Genomic DNA, 26,418 nt, shown 5'->3' on the forward strand with positions numbered 1-26,418 from the left:
TCCCCAGCGGAGTGCCTCCTTACATCAGGCGTCCCCAGCGGAGTGCCTCCTTACATCAGGCGTCCCCAGGCAGCAGAGTGCCTCCTTACATCAGGCATCACCCGGCAGCAGAGTGCCTCCTTACATCAGGCATCCCCAGGCAGCAGAGTGCCTCCTTATATCAGGTGTCCCCAGGCAGCGGCGTGCCTCCTTAGATCAAGTATCCCCAGTGCAGTAGAGTCCCTTGACTCTGCCTCTCACAGGCTGGTGTTGTGCCAACATCAGTTTCCCCCAGAAAAGCTGTTTCAGCTGGCTCTTGGCTGAGATCGGAACTCCGCCCCTCCTGCCTACTGCACTCCAGCTCCTCCTAATCTCCACCCCTCCAGCCCTCTGCACTGCAGCTCCTCCCACTCTCCCTTGCATTGTTATTTGGCCGTCTACCACCCCCGCCCCTGTGCGCGCCCCGGGTTTCTTGGGGAAAACTGTCTCAGTACAACACCATGAAAACAGGGGGAGCGGACGGGGGCGGGGGCAGTGGATGGCCGAATACCATTGCGAGGGAGAGTGGAAGGAGCTGCAGTGTAGAGGGCTGGAGGAGTTTGGATCTGAGCTTAGAGCTGGGGGAAACAGGAAAGAGATCTCACAGCGGTGGCGGCGGACATATTTTTGAGCCAGAAGCAGCTCTGGTGCCAAAAACAGTCCTGATTTCCCAGGACAAAAGCAGAATGCTGGGATTTTAATCAGGGACGAGGGTCCCAAAATCTGGATTGTTCTGGGAAAATTGGGACTGTTGGCAAGTATGCACAAAAAATAGAACAATAGCAAACCGTTTTAAGTTGTGGAATTTAACCTGCTCCCTCAAAAAGTTGGAGGCAAATTCAGGCTCTATGAGTGTAGCCAAAGAAATCCCTTATAATGAAGGGAAAGTTAGGTGTAGTCCTGTGTTAAAGAGACAAAATCCTTTGGTCGTCAGCTAACACTTGAGATTTGTATTGGAAGAAATCCTGAATGGTAGAACAAAGCAATTCAACTCGCCATGGCCCACCGGGATCAGGTACAACGTGATTTAGATGGAGCAGAAACAGCCTCCAGGTTGCCGCTGGACAGTGCTGTCCACAAATGCTCCAAGTATACACTTGTGGTGTCTCTTCTTGCATAGGCTGCGACTCGGCTGCAGAACTTCCAGCACTTCCAGTGCTTGCAGATCCAGACCAGGGTCCAATAGAGCAATCCAGGCCTAGGCCAGCCCTTATATACGCTCTACCAGCAGTCGGTTCTTCTTTCCCAGCCATCTGGTAGTTGTAGTTCCATACAGTTCAACTAAAAGGGAAATCCCAGCAGTCTGAACTACACGACCCAAGATGGTTTGCTTTGGTTAGTCACTACATTCAAGATATGACAGCACAGAGTCCAGGCTCAACACTAGAGGGAAATAGCTCCACAACAGTATGGCTACACAATATCTCCCGATTGCAGGCACAGATAGCTGGCTCCTGGCTACATCTAGTTCATTATATTGTGGGGTTCTATTATTTTTATTGTTTAACCAGTTAACAACCGGCCCATAGCCGAATGACGGCTACAGGGTGGTTGCTTAACTCTGGGAGGCCAGTATATGACATCCTTCCAGAATTCCGCTCTCATGCGCCCCCTGGGGCACGCACTCGAGAGCATCTGTGGCCTTTTTTTAGCATGTGATCACTCCGTCAAATGATGGAGTGATCACTTGTAGACTTGTGCACAATGGAAAATTTCGTTTAGTTTAGGTTCGTTGTCATTCGTAAAATACATAATTTCGTTCTGTTATATTCGTTATGTTACGTTAATACGTTTTCGGATAATTCGTTATTATTCGTAGAGTGTCGAATTCATTCGTTCGTATTCGTTGAAATTTGCTATTTATGTATGTATAGACATTCGTGATAATGATTCGTAGTTTGGAAAGTCGTTTGTTTATTGAATCTTTTAACACACACAATGACAACGTCTCTTCTCCTCGGCTCAAATACAATACAACACCCTTCTAACTCAGTTCTCAGGAATGCACTTTGCCAGTAATCCAACCTCTGACACAAAATTAATTAGCTGATTGGACTATAAGATTTACTTTGAGCTGACCTTTTGTTTCATTAGATGTTTAAAGAATTACCAAATTCATTTGAATTCATTTGAATTCATTCGTTCTATTTCTTTCGTATTCGTTGTTATTCGTTATTTTTTTATTCGGATGCATCCGGATGTCCGAAAGATGCAAAATTTGGCCGAATTTAGATTCGTTACCAAACAAATTGCACAAGCCTAATCACTTGTAAACAAACCGGCGTCATGTTATGACGCCAGTTGCTCCCTCCCCTCTCTGTACAGATCGGTACAGTGAGAGGGGAGAGATCGGTGTCAGCAGCGCTGTAGGCTGGATCTGCAGTGCCCACAGCACTGCGCACCGACAATTAACCCTGCAATTCCCTGCCAATACTCTGCAATGCCCAGCAATGCCCTGCCAATACTCCGCTGCTTGATCGTTCTTACAGGAGGCGAGAGGGGGCGCCCCCCCCCCTCCCGCCACCCTCTGGTGCTTCTACCGACTTGCCAATATGATCAAAGCCAGAATCTTTTTTTCTTTTTTCTTTTTTTACTCTTATTTCAGGCTTCCCAGCCTAGAGGTGAAATGTGGGGTCTTATTGACCCCATATCTCACTGTAAAGAGGACCTGTCATGCCAAATTCATATTACAAGGGATGTTTACATTCCTTGTAATAGGAATAAAAGTGATCAAAAAATTTTTATTTTTGGGGGAAAAAGTGTCAAACTAAAAGAAATAAAGTAAAATGAACAATAATTTTTTTTAAAGTGCCCCTGTCCCCATGTGCTCGCATGCAGAAGCGAGCACATACGCAAGTCCCGCCCACATATGAAAACGGTGTTCAAACCACACATGTGAGGTATCGCTGTGAACGTTAGAGTGAGAGCAATAATTCTGGCCCTAGACCTCCTCTGTAACTCAAAACATGTAACCAGTAAAAAAATTTAAAGTGTCGCCTATGGGGATTTTTAAGTAGCGACGTTTGGCGCCATTGCACGAGCGTGTGCAATTTTGAAGGGTGACATGTTAGGTATCTATTTACTCGGCGTAACTTCATCTTTCACATTATGCAAAAACATTGCTGCGCAAATACGACCACCATTGTATTCTCTAGGGTTTTTGCTTAAAAAACATATATAATGTTTTGGGGTTCTATGTAATTTTCTAGCAAATAAATTATGATTTTTACATGTAGGAGAGAAATGTCAGAATTGGCCTGGGTGCTCCAGAACGCCTGATGGTGCTCCCTGCATGTTGGGCCTCTGTATGCAGCCAGGCTGTGTAAAAGTCTCACATGTGGTATCGCCGTACTCGGGAGTAATAGCAGAATGTGTTTTGGGGTGTCATTTGTGGTATGCATATGCTGTGTGTGAGAAATAAACTGATAATATGACAATTTTGTGAAAAAAAATCTTGGTTTTGCAAAGAATTGTGGCAAAAAAATACAACTGAATGAAAACTCATCATGCCTCTTACTAAATACATTGGAATGTCTTCTTTCCAAAAAGGGGTCGTTTGGGGGGTATTTGTACTTTTCTGGCATGTTAGGGTCTCAAGAAATAAGATCAGTACTTCAGGTATGATCAATTTTCAGATATTGGCACCATAGCTTCTGGACTTTTACAAAGACCAAATAATATCCACAAATTTGTACTTATTTTTACCAAAGGTATATAGTAGTATAAATTTTAGCCAAAATTTATGAAGAAAAATTACTAATCTGCTAAATTTTATAACACAAACAAAGAAAAAATCATTTTTTTTACAGAATTTTCGGTCTTTTTTCTTTTATAGCACAAAAAATTTAAAAAAACAGCGGTGATTAAATAGCACCAAAAGAAAGCTCTATTTGTGTGAAAAAAAGGACAAAAATTTCATGTGGGTGCAGTATTGCATGACTGAGTAATTGTCATTCAAAATGTGAGAGCACCGAAAGCTGAAAATTGGTCTGGTTATTAAGGGTGTTTAAGTGCCCAGTGGTCAAGTGGTTAATATAGTCTTGTCCATCAATGTTTTATAGACCAGATCAAACTGAAAATGGTGTGAGTCCTAATTGCTGGTACTGCATCCTATAAATATATCAATAGCTCATATAAGAAAGGGAGAGTGGGAAAAAGGGAGTGAGAAATAGTCAGACTTTTTATTGTTCACTATATTATAAAAACATGGCTTTATTTTTTTTATAATGATATTTTTATGATATGGTGAACAATAAAAACTTGACTGCTGAGAAGCATAGGCTCATCTATGAGTGACTAATAAACCAGTACCTTGTCCCCCCAAAAAGACACGGAAGCGGATTATGCTGGAAATAGGGCAAGGCCACAGCTTTACTGAACATTACAAAAGCAACAACTTTCCAAATGTACCAAACAACAACGCCAGTCACAATTATACTGGAAGCACCCACAAAACATAAACTCACATAGTCTAAGAGGCCTGTCCTTACCATCAGTGCCAGAGAGACATTAGACTAACTCCAAAATTTAACATGAGGACATTAATTGCTGGCAAGGTCAAAACGGCAAATCAAGCTGTGAAAAAACACCACAGGGGGGCGTGTCCGGAAGCCGAGCTGGAAGGACGCTGTGAGTGAGAGCTCTCCTCCAGCCCAGCACTACAACGGCATATATCGGGGGTTTTCCGCCGCTGTCCATGGGGAGATCACGGGCCACTAGGTCCTCTTCCGCCCGGGGGTCGTCCCAACCGCCCCCGGGCTCCTCGGCCTCTCTGAAGGCCTTCTTTCTTCAGCCCGGAGGATCGCCGAGCGGGGGCCGCAAGATGGCGCCGGCCGACCCAGCCACGCTGCGGAGGGGTCCGGCCTCGCCTCCTCCCCCGCTGCACCCGAGAGACCTCTTTGTGGAGCACCATACGGCCCCGCTCCGGGACATGGCCAGCCCGCACTCCACGCTGACTCCCCCCACGGATCCCGGGGCACCCAGGCCGAGCAGGAGGACAGGCCGCGATCCGGCGTAGGCCGCGACCTCAAGATGGCGCCGGGGACGCAGCATGGGCGCTCTCCTCCATTGCCTGCATACAGCCGATCGGATCCCCGGGAGGGCCGCTGGTCCCCGCAGGAGCCACCGCACGCTAGAGGAAGGCCAGGGGTGAGTGATGGTTCCCCCTCCCCCACCCCATCCTCCGCTCCACTGGGACTTCAAGCTGCAGCCCCACTGACCCCCCCCTCCTCTACTCAATGCTCAGAGGCCTTCCCCCGCTTGCTGCGGACGGCCTCGGACCCGGACATAGCGGGGTCTTTCTCTTCCTACCTGCTGGGGGCCACGGAGGACCCCTCTGGTTCTGCTGGAGCCGCAGCACCCCCTCTGGCTGAAGGGGGGGCCCTACCTATGCAGCAACCACCCGTTCCCCCAAAGGCCCAAAGACTGCCTCGATCCAGGGACGCCAGCCTGCCCCGACCCCAAGTAGCCAGCCACCCCACTTATGCTCAGGTGGTCCGCCCCCACTCCCCACTTCCACTAGATGTCCGTCAGGACCCCTCATCCGGATCTCCCCACGCTACGTCCTGGTCGGACCATCTGGATCCCCCACCGTCCTGGCCCCCCTCTTTGGCAGCAAGGTCGCGACAGGGAGGTTCCCCTCGTCGCCCGTCGCCACCCCATTCCCCGCCGAGGCATCACGACGGTGAATATCCCCCCTGGCACGCCTATTTGACATCCCCACAAAAGAAGACTTTAAACAACTTGTAGCAGATGTGAAGGCTACATGTCGCTCTGAAATCCAGTCACTGCACGCCGGCCTCAAACACCTAGCAGAACGGGTCGAAATGGCTGAGGAGGAGATCCAGGAGACTAAGCTGGCTGTCCATCGCACTCAGGTGGAGAACTCAGATCACCGGCTCCTATTACGTGATATGCAGCGCCATGTGGAAGATCTCGACAACCGGGGTCGGCGGAACAACATCCGCGTCCGCGGCCTCCCCGAAGCCGAGGGCCCTGAGGATCTGCAGGCCTCCTTGCAAGCTCTCTTCAACGGGATGTTGGGAGAAGACCCAGCCAAACCCATAGAAATGGACAGGGCCCATCGCGCACTCCGACCCAAAGGTCCTGCCTCCAAGCCGAGAGATGTCATTTGCCGGATCCATTCTTTCCCCCTCAAGGAAGACATCATGCGTAAATCCCGCTCCATCCGCAACCTTATGTTCGATAATGCCCCGATCCAGATCTACCCGGATGTCTCCTGGATAACCCTTCAAAAACGGCGGCTGCTGATGCCCCTTCTTCGTGCCTTGCAGGACCAGGACATATCCTACCGTTGGGGGTTCCCCTTTTGCCTTACGGCCAGACACCAGGGGAAATCTGCATCCCTCCGATTCCCAGAGGACCTGGCCCCCTTTTGTGACACCCTGGGCCTGCCAGTCCCCAAGCTCCCTGACTGGGACTTGATTGCTTCCCCGCCACCTCCGCCGGTGATCTGGCAGAAAGTCCCCTCCACCAAACGGCACAGAGGACCAGAGCCGGCTCGCAAATCACCTTTACACCAGTGACATGGATGGGCCCAGTCCAGTGGACGTCTCCCCTATGCAGTTTTAGCTTCCCCCCTGTCTCTGGGGGTTCCTTCTTTTTTTTCTCCCCCCCCCGATTGCCGAAGCTACACTTGCTTTTTCTTTCCCCGGGCTGATTCAGGTTGAGTTCCAGGACGGTTTCTGCCCCCCCTCCCCCCGTGGTTTTGCACTAGTTGGTTCCTTTTGTGGTGTGGACTGTTGGTGCCTCCCTGACCCGGGTCTTTTTTTTTTCTGGATTTTTTGGTCGGGGAGTCGATAAGGAACTGTACAGATCCGGTGTCCCTATAGGACCTCCGGACCTGTTGTTTGATAATGTTCTCCTTTTCTTTGTATTCTGTTATTGTTTTTCTTTTTTCCCTTCTTTCTAGGCTTTCTCCCCCCCTGGTCTTACCTATGACGCTCTGCCAGCGGTTCTCCCGGTCGCCGCCCCTCCTCCAGTGGTCGCCGCTCCTTCCGAGGCATTCAGGCCTCCATCAAAGTAAGCTAAGTATGCCCTATACCCCACCCTTACTTGATCATGGCTAAGATTTTGTCCCTTAATGTACACGGCCTGAACTCCAACAAAAAACGCCACCTAGCGCTTAGGGAGTTCCGGCAGGCAGGGGCGGATATAGTGCTGGTCCAAGAAACACATTTTGACCGGGGAGACTCCTTTACATTCGCCTCCAGATATTTTCCTCAGGTTTATCAGGCTTTTAACCCACGGAAGAGGGCAGGAGTCGCAATTCTTTTTCGACAGGGCACTCCCTTTACTTGCACCTCCGTATACCTAGATCCACGAGGCCACTACATCATTCTCCGCGGTCTGTGGCGCACACAGGCCTTGACCCTCTGCGTCATCTATGCTCCCAATGTCCGTCAACATCAATTTCTGTCCAGGGTGTTTTCCCGCCTGTTCAAGGCACCCCCCGGGCTTCTGGTGATAGGGGGGGACTTCAACCTTGCTCAATCCGCACTCCGTGATCGCCTGGCTGTGGACCCTCGGGCACCCCAGGCCAGGACCTCCAGAGACTCTAGGCTGTTCCGCCAGATCACCAGAAGGCGGGGCCTGTTTGACGCCTGGCGTGCTTTGCACCCACAGGACCGCCAATACACTTTTTACTCGGCCCCCCACAGCACACACTCACGTATCGATTATTTTTTTGTCAACAACGCGACGCTTAGGGCGGTTCACTCTGCACATATACTCCCCATCACCTGGTCGGACCACGCCCCCATAACTCTATCCCTAGAATTGGACCTCCCCCCCCGTAAGCCCTGTACCTGGAGGCTGAACAATTATCTCCTGCAGCATGCTCCAGCAAAGGCGGAGCTGGAGGTTTCGCTCCGGCACTATTTTGTCGAGAATGATACCCCAGACATCTCCCTCACTACCCTCTGGGCCGCCCACAAGGCGGTCATCCGGGGGCGTTGTATTGCCCTGTCTTCGGCCTTGAAGCGAGACGCACGGGCCGCTGGGTTACTGGCCGAGAAACGACTCGCGACCTTAGAGGCCCGTCTTGCGGCATCCCCCTCCCTATCCACTCTTAAGCAAATTGTCCAGGCTAGGCAGACGCTTCGGGACCTGGCGTTGGGGTCGGTAGAGAAAGCGCTGGTCCGCCTACGACAACTCTACTACGACAAGGGAAACAAAGCACAGTCGCTGTTGGCCCGGAAGTTGGCAGACCGCACAGTGTCCTCCACTCCGGCCCAAGTTAAAAATAGGGGGGGAGACCTTTTGACCCACCCCCAAGCGATAGTGGACGCGTTCGCGGACTTCTACACGGACTTGTACAATAGGCCTGATATCCCCCACAACCCCCCGACCCCGGGCCTGTCTGCCCGTATTACCCAGTATTTGGAAGACATTGTACTACCCCGACTGCGGGACACGGACCTCCAGGAGTTGAACGCCTCTATTACTGAGGAAGAGCTCCTCGAAACTGTGAGGGCTCTCCCAGCCCACAAGTCCCCGGGACCGGACGGGCTCCCCTACGAGTATTACAAGACGTTCTTACCCCTCCTGAGCCCGCATCTGACCAAACTGTTCAACTCCTTTCTCCGCCAAACCCCGGTCCCGACCGACATGCTGGGCTCATTTCTTTCCCTCATTCCTAAGCCTGACAAAGACCCGACTTCTTGCGCTAGCTACCGGCCTATAGCTCTGCTGAATGCTGACCTAAAAATTTTCACGAAGCTCCTTGCCAACCGCTTAAATACGATCCTCCCTTCCCTAATACATAAGGATCAGGTGGGCTTTGTCCCCCTGCGACAGGCGGGGGACAACACCAGGAAGATCATTGACCTCATCGACGTGGCGAACAGAGATAACATGGCGTCTTTGGTCTTAAGCTTAGACGCCGAGAAGGCGTTCGACCGCCTCAGTTGGCCCTTCATGGAGGCCACGTTGCACCGTATGGGCTTTCGGGGCCCATTTCTGCGCGCGGTGCAACATCTCTACACTACACCCTCCTCACAAGTTCGGACCCCCTTCGCCACATTCTCCACTTTCTCCATCGCTAATGGCACTCGCCAGGGCTGTCCGCTTTCTCCTCTCCTTTTTGCCTTATGCGTGGAGCCTCTGGCGGCTGCCATTAGAAGTAATCCTGATATCCGTGGGATCCCAGTCAGGGGTAGAGAATTCAAGATTTCGCTTTTCGCGGATGATATTATCCTCACCCTGACTCAGCCTAGGATCTCACTACCCAATCTCCACTCAGAGCTGGACCGCTATGGAGGGCTCTCGGGCTATAAAATTAACTCTTCCAAATCGGTGGCCCTCCCTCTAAACATGGTCACGGCTGAGACGACCCATTTGCGTTCCGCGTTCCCATACAAATGGGAAAGCTCCTCCCTTAAATATTTGGGGGTCCTCCTTACACCGTCATTCCATACCCTGTACCAAGCCAACTTCCCTCCCCTCTATCGGACGATTAGGGATCTGATTCGTAAATGGAAGACCCATCACATCTCTCTCCTGGGACGGATTACGTCCATTAAGATGGTGATCCTCCCCAAACTTCTTTACTTGTTTCAGACACTGCCAATCCCGGTTCCATATGCTCAGTTACGCGTACTCCAGAGGGACCTGCTGAAATTTGTTTGGAACTACAGGAGACACCGGGTCCCGAGCTCTGTTATGACGGCCTCACGTCTGGACGGCGGCCTGGCGTTTCCTGATTTGGTTCGTTACTACCAGGCCACTCAGCTGCGGGCCATAGCATCCTGGTTCCCACAGAGATCGTTTAATAGGTGGTCTGAAATCGAAAAAATCTGGTTAGCCCCGGTACATCCGAACAGTTTTCTCTGGGGTGCGAGTGTTGAGATAGACTCGGGTAGGCTTCTAGGGCCGATGGCTCACCTCCGTCTGCTCTGGCGGAAGCTCTCCCGCGAGCACAGTCTCCATTCGGAGTTCTCCCCACTGACGTCCTTTCTGTATAACCCGCTCCTGCCGGCTGGCCTGACCCATCAGATGTCTTGGCCCTGGGCTTCGCGCGACCTGTTCCACCTAGGGCACCTGGTAGATCCCAGAACAAGACAGCTTCTGTCCTTCTCGGAGCTCCAGGACAAGCACGACCTCCCCAGAGAGGTGTTCTACAGCTACTTACAAATTCGACATTTTGTGCAGTCTAAAGCCCCTCGCCTACGTCTCTCCTCGCCCTCTCCTTTTGAACAGATAATTCTAGAAGGCAGACATCGCAGAGGCCTGATCTCGGACATATATCGCATTCTTAACACATACCATTTCCTAACGAAGGGCAAACATTCCTATATGAGAAGCTGGGAGAGGGAGTTGGGTGAGGAGCTCTCCCTCGAGACTTGGCAGGGGGTGTGGGGCCAGGCGGCCAAGTCCTCTTTGTGCACGTTGTACAAGGAGAACTCCTACAAAATTATTTTTTTCTGGTATCAGACCCCGGATATACTCCACAAAATATACCCCTCCACCTCAGACCGCTGTTGGAGATGCCTGAAGGAGCGGGGCTCCCTGTTCCACATTTACTGGGCCTGTTCCTTGATCGCCCCGTACTGGCTAATGGTCCGCAGGCTGCTCCAGCGCTTGTTTGACGTTCCTGTACCCCACTCCCCTAAATTATTTTTACTAGGCCTGTCCCAGCCCACACTGACCAGGCCTGGTCGGAAGCTCCTCAGGCATGTCCTAACAGCGGCCCGTTGTTTGATAGCCTTAAACTGGAAAAGCCCGGTGCCCCCGTCCAGGGAGGCCTTATACGCCAGGATCAAAGATGTCGAGCTTATGGAGAAGATGACAGCTAGAATGAGGGATAAGTTGGAGGAGCATGACCTGGTCTGGAGGAGATGGCGGCTGCTGGAGGATTGATGGCGAACCGGTATGGATGTGGTGATGTAGACCACTGGCGCTCTAGCTCCTTTTCCTTTTCCGTTTCTTTTTCCTTGTCTCTCTCTCTTCTTCTTTTCTCCGTTTTTTTTGTGTATGTTGTTGATGGTCTTTGTCATGTTTTCCGTGTGGCATATGAGCTGAGCAGTAGACCCTGGGCGGTTTCGTGGTTTACTGTGCGGATGCTTGACTTTCTGTGTCTCTCATCCCGCTCTGTACCCCTGGTCGAACCGCCTGTTTTTGCTATACCGCCCTATACCATGTTACTGTATGCTGTATCTCCGCAATGGGCCCTCCAAATTTTGGGAGCCTTGCTGTTTTTGCTGTATGCCTGCACTGATATCTCTGTTTTACGACCATGAAAAATAAAATTGTTATTTGAAAAAAGAAAAAAAGAAAAAACACCACAACGGGCGGTGGTGGTCAACTATTGTGACAGCTGAAGCTCAGCAGTTGGACATGCCCCAGCATAGCCTTTTCCTAGAGTTCAGGCTCCATCCAGTCACCTCAGGTTTTTGTAGCCAATCCTAAGGGAGCTACTTAGCTTCCCCTTTAAGTTCACGCCCATAGTGATGCCATGTTTCAAGGGGCCTTCACACTTTTATTCAACACTTTTGTAATTCTTGGATACCTTAAAAGTCCACCTAGGTCTCATTTTTTCGCACTTTCCCCCTCTTGCTTTCTTATATGAGGCATCAATGTTTTACATGTATAGACATTTATGGTAATGTAGTAATAAACCTGAATAATTGTACCACTATCATGTGCTGGTGTTTAGCTTACTATAGTGCTACCACCCAGTGCTCAAGAGGTTAACTAGGTTGCCCCTTCTAAGTGTTCACTGGTCCTTATAAAAAGTCCTGTAAGGCATTCACCTTTCAGGCTTGAGGAACGTGGACCTGTCACTGAAAGTTGTTACCTAGCAACAACCTATACAGGAAGCGGTCCGAATTTGTGCCAAATTTCAACTGCTGCTACAGTGATGTTCAGGTGTGGAATAAACCGACAAAACTCTGGCGTGAAGCAATCTTCTGGTCCTTCTGAAATAAAGAAGTGGAGAATGGGACTGCCACTGTGCAGAGCTGCTGTCCCTGGTTACTGCATCCTCCCCCTCACCCAGGCTGTGTGCAAATTTTAAATGAGAGTGCAATACATACATATTATACAATATACAGTGTGATTATGCTGCACCAAATCAGTGTGCTTTCTTCTTTGTTTTACGTTTAAAACTCACAAAATAACCTTTAAACAAGTTGCCAAAACCTGTGTTTTTTTAATTTAAAATCATTTCTTTTATTAATAGCATTACAAAATGAATAATTTAAAATCAGAAATGGTGCATGTTTTGGCAGTTTGTATGGAGTTTACCTTTTAGGCCCGGTTCACACCGCTGCGGGGGGAGATCCGGATGTGATTTGCACAGCAAATCACATCCGATCTCCGTAGCGATGCGAGTTCAGCCATACAGATAGTATGGCTGAATTCGCAGCGCTCCCGCAGCAAACTCGCACGGGACCCTTTTTTGGGTCCGCAACAGAATCGGATCGCATGGGGGTTCACACCATGCGATCCGATTCCTGTGCGAGTCGGCAGATCGCACTGCGATATGCCGACGGATCTGGGGGTGTCATTAACATAACATTGACACTCCCAGCCGTCCGCATAGGGCAGTGTGAACTGCCGGCGGGAGGTGTGCGATGCGGGTAAACGCCGCGGATTCGCGGCGTTCCCGCATCGCTATAGTGTGAACCCTGCCTTAAAGTGGAACTAAACCCTCCTATTCTTTTCACCCAAGGAAGCTGATCTGTAATTGTCATGATGCTGCTTAGTTATCACACCAGCCATTTTATTATTTGACATGTTGGTTGACAGCACAAGAAAATGTGACAGGCCTCTTGCATATGATACTCCTGTTTGAGCATCTACTTTTTCAGACCTTCATTTTTGGATGTATATGCGCGTATTTACATGTATATGTTTTTGCGTGCACTTGCACATAAAAAAAGTATTCTCGCGTTCTCATTCTGTACAATATGTAAGTGGACATTTGCACGTATTTGCGTGTATGAGGCATAAATTACTGACCAAAAAAGCAGATTTTTCTATTTTTTTGTTCACTAAAGAATACACGGCGCTTGTTTACACACCTGTGTGCAAAGAGACATTACAATTAATGGGCTGCATTTTGGCTCAGTAAAAAAAAAAGAAAAGCTGTACTGAGCCTTTTCAAGCTGCAGTGTGCAAAAGGCCTTAGCATTTCTAGGCATGTTGGGAATTAAAAATTTTTTTGAAACCGTTAAGTTGATGGTCTAGTTCTTAGTTTAGCCACTTTAGGACTGGTCGCCCTTCCATTGTACTGTGGATTGGTCGGTTCCTATAAGAACAGCAACCTGCCTGTACGTCTACGTTGCTGTTTTTTTTCTGGTTCAGGGTGCATTCGCACAATCACCCCCCCCCCCCCCCCCACCCCACTGCGCTCAGAATCTCACTGTGATTAGACACACAGCAGGATTTTGTCAGCAGGTCCCAGTCAATGATTCATGGGTGGGACCTGCTGATTGGCTGTGTCCAATCACAGCCCAGAGCCCTGTATTGACAAACAGCCAAGAGGGGTCGGCTTTTAGTAAAAAGCAGCACATAATACACACATTAATACTTGTTAGGCACCCACTTACCCACTTAACCCCTTGATTACCCCGAGATGTTAACCTTACCCAGCCAGTGTAATTAGTACAGTGACAGTGTATAGTATTATCACTGATCACTGCATTAGTGTTACTGGTGATGTCAATGCCAGTCAGTTCCCACCCAGTGTCAGACTTTCGCCACACTATCACAGCCCTACTAAGTCACTGATCACTGCAATTACTAGCAAAAAATAAACAAATAAAAATTCCAGTATATATACCATAGTTTGTAGACGCTATAACTTTTACAGAAACCAATCAAAATACACTTATTGAGATCTTCTTCTCAGAGAAGGAAAAAAAGTTGGAAAAGGAACATAAAAAGTAGAAATGCTGTATATTTGCCTTATTAAACATCGAAGGCTGATCATAAATTACCCACTTTTTTTCGATCAGCTACTGGTCTGATCGAAAAAAGACAAATGGATTTTCCCATTCACACATGCAAGGTGGATGGAGGAATCCTCTCGAATACACTGATCAAAATACAATGATCAGTTGCCGATCTAGAAATATGGTTAGATCAACTTCTTTTGGGCAGCAGCAGCCACACATGGATTGAAATTCCGCCGGTCCCTGCTGAACCAGCTTAAACCTATGTACAAAAATTGCAATGAACTCCGCGCAAAAAATTAAAATAAAAAAAATTGAAAAATAATTGTTCTAGTGCTGCTGCCCTAAAAAAGAGAATAATATGCTCCTCATTTGTGCTTTAGATCACATATACGGGACACTAGTTAGCATTATTATCAACGTGATTAATTCCACTATACAACAAACACGCACACTACATGTGATAACACCTAAGTGACAACAATTGTTACAAAAACTATAATATTAAAGTCTTTGTGATCCAAAGTGTCCCAATTAAATGTGATGTGATTGCCACACACACACAACGATGACGGATCTTTGGTATAGAAAAATATGACCACAACCTTCCACGTGATCCTTCACCACAGCCTTGATACACCCAATAAATGACTGTAATATAGTTCAGCTTACCAGATTTTATTGACCACTTTACTGAAAAAGTTAGTCAATAATCGCCTCTGCAGGATTGTGCCTGCTCACATGCATTTGACCTGTAGATAGTTTAAACCTTCCTCCTCACAGACAAGTACAGTAAGAGCGGTATATGGAAAACAGATAGAGAGCCTCCATAGCGTAACTCAGTTTTATTAAAAATTAAAAATACATATTCAGCCAAATGCCATAACCCTTTTCCCCGGCACTGGGGCTGCCGGCGTTTTCTAGGGTGAGGTGCAATACAGAGAGTGTCCACACTATCCACTGCAGATGGCGTGCGTTCCACACACTCGCGCCGTTAACCAGGGGAACCAGATATCCTGCGTTACCTCCAACGTACGTTTCGTTAGTATGACATCTTCGGGGGGGCGTGCCTGGCCACTAAACGTCATGTAATTTATACTTGAATAGATCCGCCTCAAATTAGCCTAATTATAATGCGCAGCCTCAGTGCCATTCGAATGACACTTACTACCACAGTTACAATTCATTCTAGATAATAATTTACATTTCAAAACATCCGTTCATTACAATATTATAAATCAATGCACTCTTTAAAACTCTCATACAATATACAATGATATACATTATATCACAACTATTATTCTTAAAACAAATTATTGCTGCATTCTGCTTTACTGATAGTTCCCTCCGAGCGACAGTTAATTTATTAATGAAAAGCTTCTATGAATGCGTATCTATATAAAAACTCCTTGTTTCCAAGTATCCAATTCATACACTATATAAAATGTATGTTCTAGTACTCTATTTTAAATCTTCCTCTCCTCTATTTTGAACCTCACCCCCATTAATATCCACTAGATGGCACTACAAATGCCTTTGCTTTGGTCCTTCTATGAGCCCAATATACCAGGGGTCTCAAACTGGCGACCCTCCAGCTGTTGCTAAACTACAAGTCCCATGAGGCATTGCAAGGCTGACAGTTACAAGCGTGACTCCCACAGGCAGAGGAATGATGGGACTTGTAGTTTTGCAACAGCTGGAGGGCCGCCAGTTTGAGACCTCTGCAATATACAATTGCAGCTCACTGACGCTCGTGGGAACAGGATCAAAAACTACTAATGGAAAAATTTTCTTACGAACTTTGAAAAACTATATAGAATAATACACATACTTTTTTGGAATAGTTTGTATCTAGAAGGATTCCCAAAAATGTATATATAAAAAATGCTATTAAACCACCTTGGTTTCTTTATAAATCAATAGCTTACTGAAAAATTCTCCTCTTTTTACCTTCAACTTTCCCAAAATCATTCCATTTTAATCATCAGACAAAAAACTATTTAAATCTCGTTCAATGTTCATACCATATGGTTGCATTGTTCTTAATTTATATAGCCAATTGGTTTCATTTTTAGAAATTTTTCATATGTGTACCCCTCCAATGTTTTGAAATCCTATCTATTCCATAGAAGGTACAGAGTAAGTGGTCACTATTTATGGTACATTTTGAAGTGCCTCGCCACGCTATGGTTTGGAAACCCTTTTTTTATATTAGTTAGATGTTCATTTATTCTGACCCTTAATTCTCTAGTAGTGTGACGCACGTATTGGAGTAACCATGGACACTCCAGCACCTAGGTTACATGCTCTGAATTGCATGTTATGAGGGGCTTCATTTTAAATTTTTCTCCAGTTACCAAAGATTGGAATTCTATCATTTTTTTATGGCCTCCCGGTTTTCTTGTTACTTTACATGCTTTGCATCATGTACAGTAATGAAATCCTGATCCGTCCAGAAAGGTCAATTTTCTCTCTGGCGGGTCAGGTACATTCTGAGCTATTCTATTCCTCAACCCTGGGGCCCTTCTATACAGGAATTTCCGGTTCCCCTGGTTAACGGTGCGAGTCATTCGAATGGCACTGAGGCTGTGCATTATAATTAGGCTAATTTGAGGCGGATCTATTCAGGTATAAATTACATGACGTTTAGTGACCAGGCACGCCCCCTGAAGACATTTTACTAATGAAACGTACGTCGGAGGCAGTGCACGGTCACGCAGGATATCCGGTTCCCCTGGTTAATGGCACGAGTGTGTGGAACGCACGCCATCTGCAGGGGACAGTGTGGACACTCTCTGTACTGCAGCTCGCCCTAGAAAACGCCGGAAGCCCCAGTGCCGGGGAAAAGGCACTTTTACAAGTAAGGAGTCATTTGGCTGAATATGTATTTTTATTTTTTAATAAAACTGAGTTACAATATGGAGGCTCTCTATCTGTTTTCCGTATACCGCACTTACTGTACTTGTCTGTGAGGAGGAAGGTTTAAACTATCTACAGGTCAAATGCATGTGAGCAGGCACAATCCTGCAGAGGCGATTATTGACTAACTTTTTCAGTAAAGTGGTCAATAAAATCTGGTAAGCTGAACTATATTACAGTCATTTATTGGGTGTATCAAGGCTGTGGTGAAGGATCACGTGGAAGGTTGTGGTCATATTCTTCTATACCAAAGATCCGTCATTGTTGTGTGTGGCAATCACATCACATTTTAAGGAATTACTAATTGGGACACTTTGGATCACAAGGACTTTAATATTATAGTTTTTGTAACAATTGTTGTCACTGGGGTGTTATCACATGTAGTGTGTGAGTTTGTTGTATATTTTTAATGGTGAATTTATTATGGGTATTTGTTGAAGAGTGGCAAAATATTGTTTGTTGATGAGAGTAGAATTAACCATGTTGATAATAGTTTTTGCTAACTAGCGCCCCCTATATGTCATCTAAACCTATGTACAAACTACGCTATTCCATATAACCATTTCAATTGTAACTTGCATCAACATCTTGTGCCAAAAGGTCTTTCTTTACCATCTCAAAAAACTGGGAAATATAAATAAACTCACTGCTGCCCATACCTAAAGGCATTCCAATGCCATAGCCCTTTGTGTCGAGCAGACCTCCAACCTGAGTGAGGTTACAGTTGCGTTGACGATAGTACTCATTCATAGTGGATTCCAGAAGGAAGGCATAGTTTGAGTTCAGCACTCTGGCAATCCCTTCTTCAGTACTCTTGACAAACACGCTGGGCTGTTTTGAATGCATGTAATTCCACATTCGTTGATAGGTCTGGTATCTAGAATTCTAATAATTAACAACAGAACATTATCACATATTATGTTATTATTAGTGATTGAACAACTATAACAACAGGCCCCTGGAAGACGTTACCTATAACGAAACGGCGTAGGGAGGAGCGACGTACTGACGTCACCGCGATCTACGCTGGACCTGGAAGCGACGGGCAGCGTTACTAAGCCGGCCGGCGAATTTGCTTGTTTTACAAAGCAAAGTTTTTTCTACTTGATGTAAGTGCAATCTTTTTTATTATATTAAATTTCATGACTATATCACACTATGGCGATTCCTTTCGTTATTATATGTGCTGGGCAATGAGCGGTGTGGCCGTAGGATTTTTCTAACCATTGGAATAAGAGGTGTGGCCGTAGGATTCTTCTAACCATTTGAACCAAGCGCTTAAAGAGGATACACCCTCCATGCAGTCCTGACTTAGAGGAAGCGTTTTTGATTTGGCGATATCTGGTCTCTGAGATGGGATCAGTGTAGCTGGTAAGCGGCAGTAGTGTTGGTGGTGGAAGTCCTCTTTTTTCCTGCAAACTCTGATGACACTTTTCCTATATCGGTGTGGTGTGTTTAAAACACGTTGGAGATTACAAGCAAAACATTTTTTGTTGATGGGATGATGGACTAATATTTGAACATTAGTATATGCATTTCCCTGTCTGCACTTTGTTAATATTTTTTGATTTCATGCTTTATTTATTCACTCATTTGCTTCACATAGCATTTATCGGATCAGTATAGCGCAGCTTATTTGGGAATAATTATAACAACATATGCCTGTGCTTTGAAAATGTGTTTGTTAATATTTTTAACTGAATTCTTGGATCTTTTCTGTTTTGTACATAAAATTATGGTAAAACATTATAATATTGTGTACAGATAAAAGAACCTATTTACAGTTCACTGCAAATCAGCTGGATTTAATCTGATCAGGCAAATAGGCACATGCATATATTATAGGGAGAATAACCATTTGCCTTGAATCTCTGAAAATCATTGCAAAATATGCTTACCTGTGTTCAATTGATTTCATATGCTGTGGAAGTACTACACTGTATGTAGCAGAATTCAAGATGATGGAGTTGTGTTCATGTTTATTTTATATGTTACATGTACACATTACTGGCTTAACCACTTCAGCCCCGGAAGATTTTACCCCCTTCCTGACCAGAGCACTTTTTGCGATTCGGCACTGCGCCGCTTTGACAATTGTGCAGTCGTGCGACATTTTCCCACAAATAGAGATTTCTTTTGGTGGTATTAAACAAAAAAAGAGTGACAATTTTGAAAAGAAAACATTATTTTTAACTTTCCCTCAGTTTAGGCCGATATGTATTCTTCTACATATTTTTGGTAAAAAAAAAAAAATCGCACATTGATTGGTTTGCACAAAATAAGGGATAGTTTCATGTCTTTTTTATTATTATTTATTTTTTTCCTAGTAATGTCAGCGATCTGCGAATTTTATTGGGACTGCGACATTATGGTGAACACATCGGCCAATTTTGACACATTTTTGGGACCATTGGCATTTTTACAGTGATCAATGCTATAAAATTGCATTGATTACTGTAAAAATGTCACTGGAGGTCACTCGCTGCCCCACTGAGACAGGGTAAGTGGCAGACGATGGGCGGGGGACCCAGTGGCAGCATTTGATGGGCACAGTGGGTGCGTTCAATGGGCACAGTGGTGGCATTTAATGGGCACAGTGAGGCTGCAATTGATGGGCACAGTGAGGCTGCAGTTGATGGGCACAGTGAGGCTGCAATTGATTGTTTTTTTTTTCAGAATTTTTCAGTTTGTTTGTGCAACCCCAAAAATTTTCAGCACCAGCCGCCACTGGTACATTCAGAGTTCCATGCCTGGGCTTACGCGTGTATGTGTGGGAGTGATGTTATCATGGCCCTAACATTCATACAGCAAGAGCACACAAACCCAGAAGGAAGACCAGGTGAAGATGGGAGCCATGACAGAGTTGTGCTGGAGGGTTCCATGTGTAAATGAGTCTCTCATAATGTGCTAGTATGCGGTGTGTACTAGTACATTAGGACTTAAACCTGCATTTGTTTGTGTTTTTTTGGCAGTTTACTACGGCTTTATATACTGCAACAGATCGGCTCTATTGCACGAAACATACCTGTATGTCAGTTTGTGCAATAGATACTGTGGGCACACGCCTGCTGCACAGAGCCGGAGCCAATCAGCGGGTCCGGCAGACCCCATGTCCGCCAGCCACCAGCGATCGCTCCACAGAGAGGCAGAATGGGGATCTGCCTATGTAAACAGACAGAGATCTTCTGTTCCTTGTAAGCAGGAACAGGGATCTCTGTGTTCTTCCTGTCAGTGCATCCCCCACACAGTTAGAAACACACCCATTGAAAAGTTAACCCTTTGATTGCCCTTGATGTTAACCCCTTCCCAATCAGTGTCATTTATACAGTGTCAGCGCATTTTTCTTAGCACTAATCACTGTATTGGTGTTACTGGTCCCCAAAAAGTATCACTTAGTGTCAGACTTGTCCGCCACAATGTCGCAAAAAACAAATCAAAAAAATAAAAATAAATTGCTGATCACCGCCATTACCAGTAAAAAAAAAAAAAATTCAAAGTCCATAAATCTAGTTTGTAGACGCTATAACTTTTGCGCAAACCAATCCATATACGCTAGTTGGGATTTTACCACAAATATGTAGAAGAATACATATTGGCCTAAACTGATGAAGAAATTAGTTTTTTTACAATTATATTTTTTAGGATATGATAGCAGAAAGTAAAAATTTGTGTTTTTTTCTAAATTGTTTTTTTTTTATAGCATAAAAAATAAAAACCGCAAATACCACCAAAAGAAAGCTCTATTTGTGGAGAAAAAAGGACATGGGTACACTGGACATGGGTACAGTGTCGCATGACCACGCAATTGTCAGTTAAAATAATGCAGTGCCGTATTGCTAAAAAGTGGCCTGGTCATTAAGAGGGTAAAACCTTCCTGGGCTGAAGTGGTTAAAGTTGAATTTTAGTCAGAAAATTAAGGCTGGCCCCTTGTGGAGGTCTAGCTATGTAAAACATAAAAAATATGTGTCTATACTGTTTAAAATCCAGTAATATACTGTCTCACCCTGCTCTGCACATGCTCAGTTGCTCTCCATTTTTGGCATTGTGCCAAAAATCTGAGCCACTAGAGGTCAATCTGCTGACAGCCTAAATATTTACTGCTGCTCAGGGGCTCTGGGATTTAGCAAAATGGCAGCCTCCAGCAAGAAGAAACATGAGCAATGCTGGAAGAAATTTACAGCACACACTAATTTTGGTAGAGTAATTAACTTCCCTGGCAGTAATCCCGAGTGTAGCTTGGGGTGAATTTACATTACCAAAAGAGGTAACCTCGAGCGACACTCGGGGTAACCTCGAGCAACAATGTAGGCTGTGTATCACAGGATCCAAGCAAAGTTACTTACCTTGTCCCCAGGATCCTGTAATGTCTCCCCACTGTGTCCTCCTCGATTCATCACAGTGTCGGGGGCTCCATTCCCTGTGAGCATTGCGACCCACGGGGACGGAGCCCGGCGCCAAATTAAAAAAGTGAAAAACACATAAAACATACAGTACACTGCAATCTGTAAGATTACATAACTGTATCAAATCATTTCACCTCCCTTTTGTCCCCAGTGCTTTGTCCAGCGCCCTGCATGCAGTTAGTGATTCGTGGGGAAAGTCGTCATCAAACACTGAATGTAATGACAGCTATAATTCTGCAACTGAGAAAATTTAAGTGTTTTTGATTTGATTACATTATTGAATACATTTTATCATTATTATATTATTATTTGTTATAATTATTTATTATTTTATAATTTATGATGTTGTGTTTTAAACTTTATCATAGATGTCTACTATTCTCTTGTTTGGACAGATTTAAGTGAGTTATTCCTAAGAATTACAGGTCTACAATATAAAACGCCAAATTTCTATGCAAAACAATGTACCGCTTTCAGCATCAAAAATCTCACATGGTCATACCGCCAGGGAGGTTAATGTGGAATGTATATTCATTGCTAAGGAACATTTTTTTTATCAAGTGTTTATGGGTAAAGTTCCGCTTTAAAGTGGTTGTAAACCCTCTGGGACCACTTTAACCTAGATTAAGGCTTACCTGTAGGTGCAAGAAATATCTCCTTAACCTACGCGGTTAAGGAGATATTTTTCAAAAACCGGGCACCGCTGTCTATGGCGCATTGAGCACCATAGACAATGGCGCAGGAGCACTGAGCGCACTGCAAGTGAAGGCGAACATGCCATCACTGACAGCTCCCGTGCGCATGCTCCGGGTATCATGGCAGCGAAGGAGGACGTGGACGAGGGTCGCTTCGGGGGCTTCCATCTCAGGTAAGTTATTCATATTCATTCATGCTATGCATACTAGCTCATTATGACTTTGCTTTGCAGGGTGTATTTTTTTCCCAGACTTTACTTCCTTTTGAAGATCAGTGATCCTTGAATATCAATGAATGGGAATTTTTCTAGCCCAGGTAATACAATCACTGAGATTGCTAATACAATTTACAAAGCACTGATGTGAGAAATGCAGAGTATAATTTATTGGCTATATACAATTGGCCAGTCCTGGCAAAATTACATATTTTAATATTTTTCTAAAAGACAAAGGCTGACATAGTCTCTGCAGAAAACAAAGTTAAACATGGCATAATTCTGCAAATGGGATGTACACTTATATATTTTCTGAAATTAACACACTGGGGAAAATGTCACTTTGCAAGAAAATGCAGTCTGACATTAATAAACTGTAATATTTTGCCTAGTAATAAATAAAAGGTGAAGAGTAAGGGCAGTGTATTGTCAGTGTATTGTCAGTAATAGGGATGAGCTTGGTGTTCGAGTCGAACATACGTTCGACTCGAACATCGGCTGTTCGCACGTTCGGCGAATAACGAACGTTATGAGCCGTTTGTGCCAAATTCGTGTGGTGCTCACAGCCCACAATGCACTGCGCCATCGCAGTGCATTGCTGGCTCATGATTGGCCAAGCATGCACTGTGACCCCACATGCTTGGCCAATCACAGCGCCGGCAGCGAGGAGAGCCATGATTGGCCACAGGCAGGATGTTGTCTGTGTGCCCTGACCGCAGTATACACCATTATCCACTTATATAGCTAGCTATATTGCTCTTCTGTAATTGAGCTTTCTGTCAGCTGTAGGAGTTTGTGGGTGTTGTCTGCATGCCCTGACCGCATTATACACCATTATCCACCTATATAGCTAGCTATATTGCTCTTCTGTAATTGAGCTTTCAGTCAGCTGTAGGAGATTGTGTGTGTTGTCTGCGTGCCCTGATCATAGTATACACCATTATCCACCTATATAGCTAGCTATATTGCTCTTCTGTAATTCAGCTTTCAGTCAGCTGTAGGAATTTGTGGGTGTTGTCTGAGTGCCCTGACCGCAGTATACACCATTATCCACCTATATAGCTCTTCTCTAATTGAGCCATCTACCATCTGCAGGAGTTAGTTGGTGTTGTGTGCCTCCAGCACAGCACAGTATACACCGGTATCTACCCTTTAATTCCTGTTGTTCTATAATAAAGGCATCTGCAGGAGTTAGTGGGTGTTGTGTGCCTCCAGCACAATATACACTACCCAATTGCTGGTTTTCCCATCTCCCTTCAGGCCATTACGTCTGGAAGGCCAACAAGGAGATGCAGACAGGCACGAGCCGATAAAAGAGGGCAAGCAGGCTCTGTGTCTAGAGACAACAGTGCTGGTCGTGGATGCGGTGCATCGTCATCAGCACATGGCCATGGGACACGCTTGTGCTTATTTTCGGAAGCTGTTGAGCCATGTCATGCCGAAGACTTGGTAGAGTGGATGACCAAGCCCTCTTCATCCTCCTCCTCCTCTCTCACCCAGGCTCAGGGTACTAGCAAAGCAGCTGCCAACGCATCGTATTCCCTCGTCTCAATGTCATCATCAGTGACTCCTTCCCTAGACCCACCACGTCCTCCTGAGGAGTCCCCTGAACTCTTTGAGCACAGTGTTGGGTACATGCTCCAGGAGGATGCCCAGTGTTTTGTAGGCTCTGATGATGATACTCAGCTAGAGGAAGGCAGTAGCGTGAGCGCAGAGAGAGGGGATGCTCAAGAAGGACAGCAATCTGGCAGTCATGTTCCACAAGCTGCAGCATACTGCCAGATTTGCTCCAGCAATGAAGAGGGAGGGGGTGATGAGGGCACTGATTCCTCGTGGGTGCCTGGTAGGAGAGAGGAGGAGGAGGCACATCTCCAATGAGGCAGGATGCCCTCCGGGTGCCAGCTTAGAGGCAGGACACCGACTGAATCACACCGCAGAGCTCCGCCTGTGCAGGGCGCTGCCTCTGCGCGTTATTCTAACAGTTCTTTGGTGTGGGCCTTTTTTGAGACAAGTGCATCAGATCGCACCTCTGCTATTTGCAACATATGTCTCAAGCGTATCTCGTGTGGCCAAAAAATCAGCCGCTTGGGCACCACATGCTTGACCAGACATATGTTGACCTGCCATGCAGCTCGTTGGCAAGTGTACCTCAAAGACCCACACCAAAGAACAAAGCGGACCTCTCCTTGCTCCTCATCAGCTGGGATCTCCAACCCCACTAGACCTTCAGTCCTCTCTGAAACCTGCTCTGAGAGGAATGAAGGTGTAGAATTAGGTGTGTCACAGCCAAGTGCTTCTGGGCACTCTGCTAGCAGTACACCCACGTCCGATTATAGCAGGCAAATTTCCCTGCCCCAGCTGCTGGTACAACGAAAGAAGTTCACTCTCAGCTATCCACATGCCCAGCGGTTGAATGCTAGCTTGGCTAAATTGATAGCATTTCAACTGCTGCCTTTCCAGTTGGTAGACTCGGCCCCCTTCCGTGAGTTTGTACAATGTGCAGTTCCTCAGTGGCAGGTCCCCAAACGCCACTTTTTCTCACGGAAGGCGATTCCGGCTCTCTACCGGCATGTGGAAGGCAATGTCCTTGCCTCGCTGGACAGGGCGGTCAGCGGTAAGGTGCACATTACCGCTAACTTATGGTCCAGCAGGCATGGACAGGGACGTCACCTGTCTTTCACGGCCCATTGGGTCACTCTTCTGGCAGCTGAGAAGGATGCAGGACAAGGTGCAGTAGTGTTGGAGGTTGTTCCGCCACCACGCCTCCAAAATGCTACTACTGGTTGTGACACTCCTCTCTCCTCCACCCCCTCTTCTTCTTCCTCCATGGCCACTTCCAGTGCTCTGTCCTCAGAACCAGCGGTGCTCCGTAGGTGTTCAGGGGGCTACGCAAGTACGCAGGCAATACAATGCCATGCCGTGCTTGCGCTGGTTTGTTTGGGGGACAGGAGCCACACTGGGGCAGATATTTTGTCTGCTCTGCAGGGGCAGGTCGAGAGGTGGTTGACGCCACGCCAGCTTAAGCCAGGATTGGTGGTTTGCGACAATGGCACCAACCTCGTCTCTGCCCTCCGACAGGGACAACTGACCGATGTGCCCTGTGTGGCTCACGTCCTTAACCTGGTGGTGCAGCGGTTCTTGGGCAGGTACCCGGGCTTACAGGATGTTCTGAAGCAGGCCAGGAAAGTCTGTGTGCATTTCCGCAGATCATTTAATGCCTGTGCTTGGCTGGCTGAGCTCCAAAAGGAGTTTAACCTGCCCAAGAACCGCCTTATGTGACATGCCCACCAGGTGGAACTCAACGTTGGCCATGCTGCAGCTGCTGAACACGCAGCAGAGGGCCATCAATGAGTACCTGTGCGACTTCGGCACCAGGACAGGGTCAGGGGAGCTCCGTTTTTTCTCACCACGCCAGTGGGGCATGATCGGGGATGCATGCGCTGTCCTGTCACCGTTTGAGGAGGCCACAAGGAGGGTGAGCAGTGACAGTGCATGCATCAGTGACACTGTACCTCTTGTCCACCTGTTGGAGCATACGCTGCATGGAATAATAGACAGGGCACTTGAGGCAGAACAGAGGCAGAAAGAGGAGGACTTTCTTGCCTCTCAAGGCCCCCTTTATCCAGACAGTGTTCCTGCTGTCCCACCCATCACACAGGACAAGGAGGAGGAGGAGGAGGATGATTGTGTCAGCATGGAGGTGGAGGCTGGCACTCAGCATCAGCAGCAGTCTTGTAGGGATGATTTACAGTCTCAAGAAACCCGTGGACTTGTACGTGGCTGGGAGGAGGTAGCTGCAGATCATGTTGTCCTTAGTGACCCAGAGGACTCCGGACTGAATGCCTCAGCTAACCTACGCTGCATGGCCTCCCTGATCCTGTAAAGCCTGCGGAAGGATAATCGTATTCTTCAGGTCAAGGAGAGGGACCATTACTGGCTGGCCACTCTCCTTGATCCACGGTACAAGGGTAAGGTTGCCGATCTTATCTTGCCATCGCAGAGGGAGCAGAGGATGAGACATCTCTGGGAGGCCTTGCAGAAAGGTCTGTGCAACGGGTTCCCAGAGACTGGGAGGTTACAAACTCCTGGTCCTGGACAACGTGTTGCTAAGGCATCGGTCAGAAGGAACGGTGGAGAAGGTGGCCGTCTGACCAATGCGTTCAGACAATTTTTTAGTCCGCAGCCCCAAGGTATGATCGGTTCCAGCAACCATCGCCAGTGTCTGATTTACATGGTGCAGGAATACCTAGGG

General features: G+C 46.7%; 1 protein-coding gene across 1 annotated transcript in view; it reads right to left on the bottom strand.

Moving 5' to 3' along the window:
- Nucleotides 1–26,418, bottom strand: part of GRIK4 (glutamate ionotropic receptor kainate type subunit 4) — a 799,826-nt gene that overhangs the window by 9,830 nt on the left and 763,578 nt on the right. Inside the window, exon 17 of the mRNA XM_077457367.1 lies at nucleotides 17,513–17,738. Within this exon, the coding sequence (XP_077313493.1) occupies nucleotides 17,513–17,738 (226 nt within the window). The remainder of the gene's footprint in view (nucleotides 1–17,512; nucleotides 17,739–26,418) is intronic.

Source organism: Lithobates pipiens, unplaced genomic scaffold, assembly GCF_037356315.1.
Source record: "Lithobates pipiens isolate NorthernLeopardFrog02 unplaced genomic scaffold, aLitPip1_a1.2 Scaffold_27, whole genome shotgun sequence".
NCBI lineage: Eukaryota > Metazoa > Chordata > Amphibia > Anura > Ranidae > Lithobates > Lithobates pipiens.